Raw genomic sequence first — 4675 nt, forward strand, 5'->3', positions numbered from 1 at the left:
GAGAATTTGAAATATCGACTATTAAACTGAACTCTGCTAGAGTTGAGCCCAATTCAGTTATCGATGTACACTGAAATGTGTCCACATAAACAAATAATCTTTAAAAAAACACCGGCTTATTGCACCATGAGACTTTAATTTGGCCAATAAAAAAAAAATACCAGTTCATCGTCCGGGTTTTTTTCCAGAAGAGGAGGAGGAGGGCCTTTTTACCAAGTTATTTCCGTTAAAGGTGGACGCCAAGCATTCTAATTCAAACTGGCCACCACTTCAGTTTAAAGTATCACTCTAGGTTGTAGTTCTTAAAAAGAAAGCTTTAAAAAGTTTAATGAGAAATACACAGCAGTATTGTCTTTTGAACAAAAGGGGAGAAATTACACAAAAAGGATGCGGCCTCAAACAAGGATAAGAAAGGGGACAATCAGCTGGTATTTGTTTTCAATGGGAGGTGTTTGGGACGCTTGGTGGCAGCAGACTTACCAGGTAAAATGCATTATTCTCGGTCATGTGCGCACGCTCAGAACTATGTTAACAATGATCGCCCCTGCATCGAGATATCATCCATTCCGTTGCCAAGCGAGGTACGCCATCGTCACTCCAAATCCCAACTCCAATGATCTGAGAAATGAACACAAAAAACGATATGAGTGATTTCCCTTCCCGTCCAATGAGAGCGTTCGATTAGCTTCCCTGGGTCTACCCCGCGGAATGGCTAAACGAACGATCAATTAATCTCGGCTCTCGTAGTGACGTCATGCACTAGTGGGGCCAGCCTCCAGTGACCCACTCCATAGGGTGCGCGTTCGTTTAGCTTCCCTGGGTCTACCCCGGTGTGTGGCGGTTTTTTTTTCAAGGACGAACGTGGGCAAATAATTACCCACGTTCGTCCTGGAAAAAAACGCCACACACCGGGGTCAACCCAGGGAAGCTAAACGAACGCACCCTTAAGCAGGGCACTTGAGGTTGACCCGGGTGAGCCCCTGGAATGACGTCAAAGCTATTTGAACGCACCGGGAGAGCCCGGGGTCAACCCAGGGAAGCTAAGCGAACGCATGCACCCATAAAAAACAGAGCCGTACATTGGGAGGGCTACGACAGTTTGCGATTAGAAGCCGTTCTGTTCCCAAGAAACGCATGGGCGAACACAGGTGCCAGACTAGTCTGCACATTGGGTTGTGCTGCACTTGGACAAACAACCACGTGACCAATGAAAAATTGGTCCCTCCGTGTCGCAACTTTCTTAAACAGCTTTGATAACAACCATACCACCGCCCATTGGCCAGGCCAAACGGTTCGGGCCGCGACATGTAAACTGGTACATATAAAGTACTTTTTATGTTCTCCTTCATCGGAATTTTGAAAAATATTGTGATTTTACAAACGTTCACTCTAGGCAAACACTCTTTCAGTCACAAAACTGTACTCTTGACCCATTCGGCTGACGTCATCATGACAATACTCTTAATTGCGCATGTTTGGTAATCGTTCGTGTTCACGTGCGCTATCTGTATAATGGCACATTATACGCAACGCAGCGTTTCGCACTTATCGTAATTTCAATAAGTGCAGTTTGACTACTTAAATAGCGAGCACAATAGTTTTTACGAAGTTCCCTGTGTGATGAATATAAATTATATGGAAACAGCTCAACCTCTAATGTATTTTGAATGAGTGAGCATCCAACTTTACTCAAGAAAGACGATCAGAGCATAGGCCTACTGACCGAAACGTCGAGTTGAAACCTACGGTACTTTCCAGAACCACCCCAGCTCAATCAGAGTTGGTGTTACCGCAAACCTTTCCATATCGTATTTCAACCATGCAAAGTTTCAAATCCTTGCATCCCGTGCCTTGACAGCGAGTGCAGCCCGTACAAATCAACACACAACGTTGAGATCGAACGAAACACAGTAAAAATGTGTACTTCGATTCTGGAGTGTTTTGTTTATAATGGGTTTGTACTGACCTAGGAAGGTTTCGCTTGCTAACGGATACGGTTAATGCGGTGGATACGTCATCAATTATGGAGTCACACGCTACTCGCTACCCGCTATACGTGCAAACGACACTGATATCATGAGTGCTACACGAAGTAGGTTACGGATAGCTAAACGTAAACGTATGCGTATCTGTTCGCGTGCGAAACCTCCCTAATGACGAAGCATCCCACAAATTAACGTCCCTCAATCAAATACTCAATTTAAAGGCAATGGACACATTTCGGTGCGTTCGATTAGCTTCTTCCCCGGGTCGCGCGCCCCCGGGTCGACCCAGGTGTGCTCATTCGGCTGATTCCCTGTCATGAGCTAATCGAACGAGGCACCCTCTCGTGGTGACGTCATACACTCCGGGTCAGCCCCTAAGCGACCCGGTTCACAAGCACTTGGGGCTGACTCGGGTGAGCCCCTGGAATGCTGTCAAAGTTATTCGAACGTACCGGGTTGGCGGGGAAGCTAATCGAACGCACCCATTGGTCATCATCAAAGACCAGTATTTTCATATTGGTGTATCTCAACATAGTATGCACAAAATTACAAACCTGTATGTGCAAATTTTGACTCAAGTTGCGAGAGAATAGTAAAAGGAAAAACACCCCTTTTCACACACAAGTTGTGTGCTTTCAGTAATGTTCGATTCGAGACCTCAGGTCTCGAATTCAAATCAATTTTTTTAGCGAGAAGTTACTTCAGAGGGAGCCGTTTCTCACAATGTTTTATATGCCTACTACCAACAGCTTGTGACCAAGTTAGTTTTTACGCTAACATGTTGAGTAATTATCAATAAAGTCCAGTGCATTTAAAATTAAATTTAACGCACACACTCACTCCTGAGTGGTATAACTATATGTTTATTATTTTTATCTGATGAAGTTTTTTTTCTCGTACAAACCTTTGGAGATTTTGATACACGAACCATCCCCAGATGTTGAAGACCGGTCTCGATGGATTGCTGAAAAAAATCATTCCGTAAACTCCCAAACAAAAGCAACTCAACCCAAGCATCATAGCTGCAATTCCAACTATTGTTACTTTCTGGAGATGTTTATTCCTGTTTCGACTCTTTGGTGATGATGGGCGCACCTCTTTGTTATTGGACTTTGTTCGTTTGGGTGAAGGCTCTGTTGTTATTGAGTCAAAACCATGAGATGACGTAGTATCTTGTAGGTTGATTTGGATCGTAGCGTGGGGAGTGTCAATTCGTGTAGATATGCTGCTAATATTAGTATCTTGCTGACCGCTAGATGTAACTTGTTTACGACGTAATGTATTGTTGTTTTCTTTTTGAATGATGTGTAACCGTCGAATTGTACAGAAGAAGCCACAGCTTAGGATCAAACCCCACGCAATGGTTAACAACTGACACACTACAAGAAGTACACAAACCCCTTGAGCAAATATAACCACAAAATCTATCAGAAGTATGACGACAAAATGAGTTACAATAAAACCGATCAGTAGGGACAGACGGTACATTTCCATTATTCGTATCTTGGTAAGTTCCCAAAACGTTAGTTGAACCAGAGCAAACGCCGATGTGAGGCACGGCAGAGCAAGATCCTCCAGAAACCTGTCAATTATCTCAGGAACAATTCCTCTAATACGATATGGGTCAATCAGAAGAAACAAGACTCGAAAACCGAAGAACGCAATCGCAAGAATCTCAATCGTCAAAAGGAAACGTATTTTATGACGTTTACGAATCAGTTTATACGTAATGTACGACGTCAGCATTAGAAGTACTAGACACAGACCGCCAAAGATATAAGAGTGGATAAGAACTGCACTCTGTATTTCTCGGACCATCGTAATGTCCACGCAGATGAACAAGTTGGTCACATTGTCACCCATGTCTGAAAACAAAAGGGGAACAAACATTTATTTTAAATAATTATCTGTAAAAACACGCCACCTCTACCAGTGTCTGACTCAGGTCGCGGGGTCCTGCATGCGATTAAAGTGTCGAGCCATGGGCAATCTGGTCATGGGTCGAGTGGTTCATTCAATGTCATGCAGACCATGGAAATATTCTGAAAATACTTCCCGTATTTGCCAAGAGCTCCAATACAAAAGATACATGTCAAAGGAATACAACACAAAGAGTGACTCAACTATAATGGAAAACGAACTGGTTAGATATTTAAAAGTTAGCCTACCCGGAAGACTAAGGCTACCGTTCGGCAGTCACTGTCTGCAAAGAAAACATTGAATATTCCCACACATAGATATGGTTTAGCAATTGCAATATCCAGTGAATCTGATGTTTGCAATTGTATAAAAATTGTCATGTCATTAATTGGAAAAAAAAAATAACTTAAAGGCAGTTTGCACTATATTAGTAATGACTCAAAATAATTATTATCATAAAACCTTCCTTGATTTCAAGTAATGGGGAGAGGTTGATAGTATAACAATTGTGAGAAACAGCTCTCTCCGAAATGACGTAGTTTTCGAGAAAGAAGTAATTTTCCACGAATTTGATTTCGCGACCTCAGAAATCAAGCATCTGTGACAGCACACAACTTCATGCGACCAAGGTGCGACAAGGGTGTTTTTCTTTCATTAATATCTCGCAACTTTGACGAACCGATTGAGCTCAAACTTTCGCATGTTTGTTATTTTATACATTTGTTGAGATACACCATTTACCAAAAGTGTTTAGAGTCTTTAATCCTAGG

At 42.5% G+C, this 4675-nt stretch overlaps 1 protein-coding gene across 1 annotated transcript; it reads right to left on the reverse strand.

The window, feature by feature from the left end:
• Nucleotides 1-557: 557 nt before the first annotated feature.
• Nucleotides 558-3848, reverse strand: LOC117302681. Its single transcript, XM_033786672.1, has 2 exons — nucleotides 2890-3848; nucleotides 558-618 (listed from the first exon to the last, which is right to left on the reverse strand). Exons 1-2 carry the CDS (start codon nucleotides 3846-3848, stop codon nucleotides 558-560), a joined length of 1020 nt encoding a protein of 339 aa, XP_033642563.1.
• Between the last annotated feature and the right edge of the window lie 827 nt (nucleotides 3849-4675).

Source organism: Asterias rubens, chromosome 18, assembly GCF_902459465.1.
Source record: "Asterias rubens chromosome 18, eAstRub1.3, whole genome shotgun sequence".
NCBI classification, from domain to species: Eukaryota; Metazoa; Echinodermata; class Asteroidea; order Forcipulatida; family Asteriidae; genus Asterias; species Asterias rubens.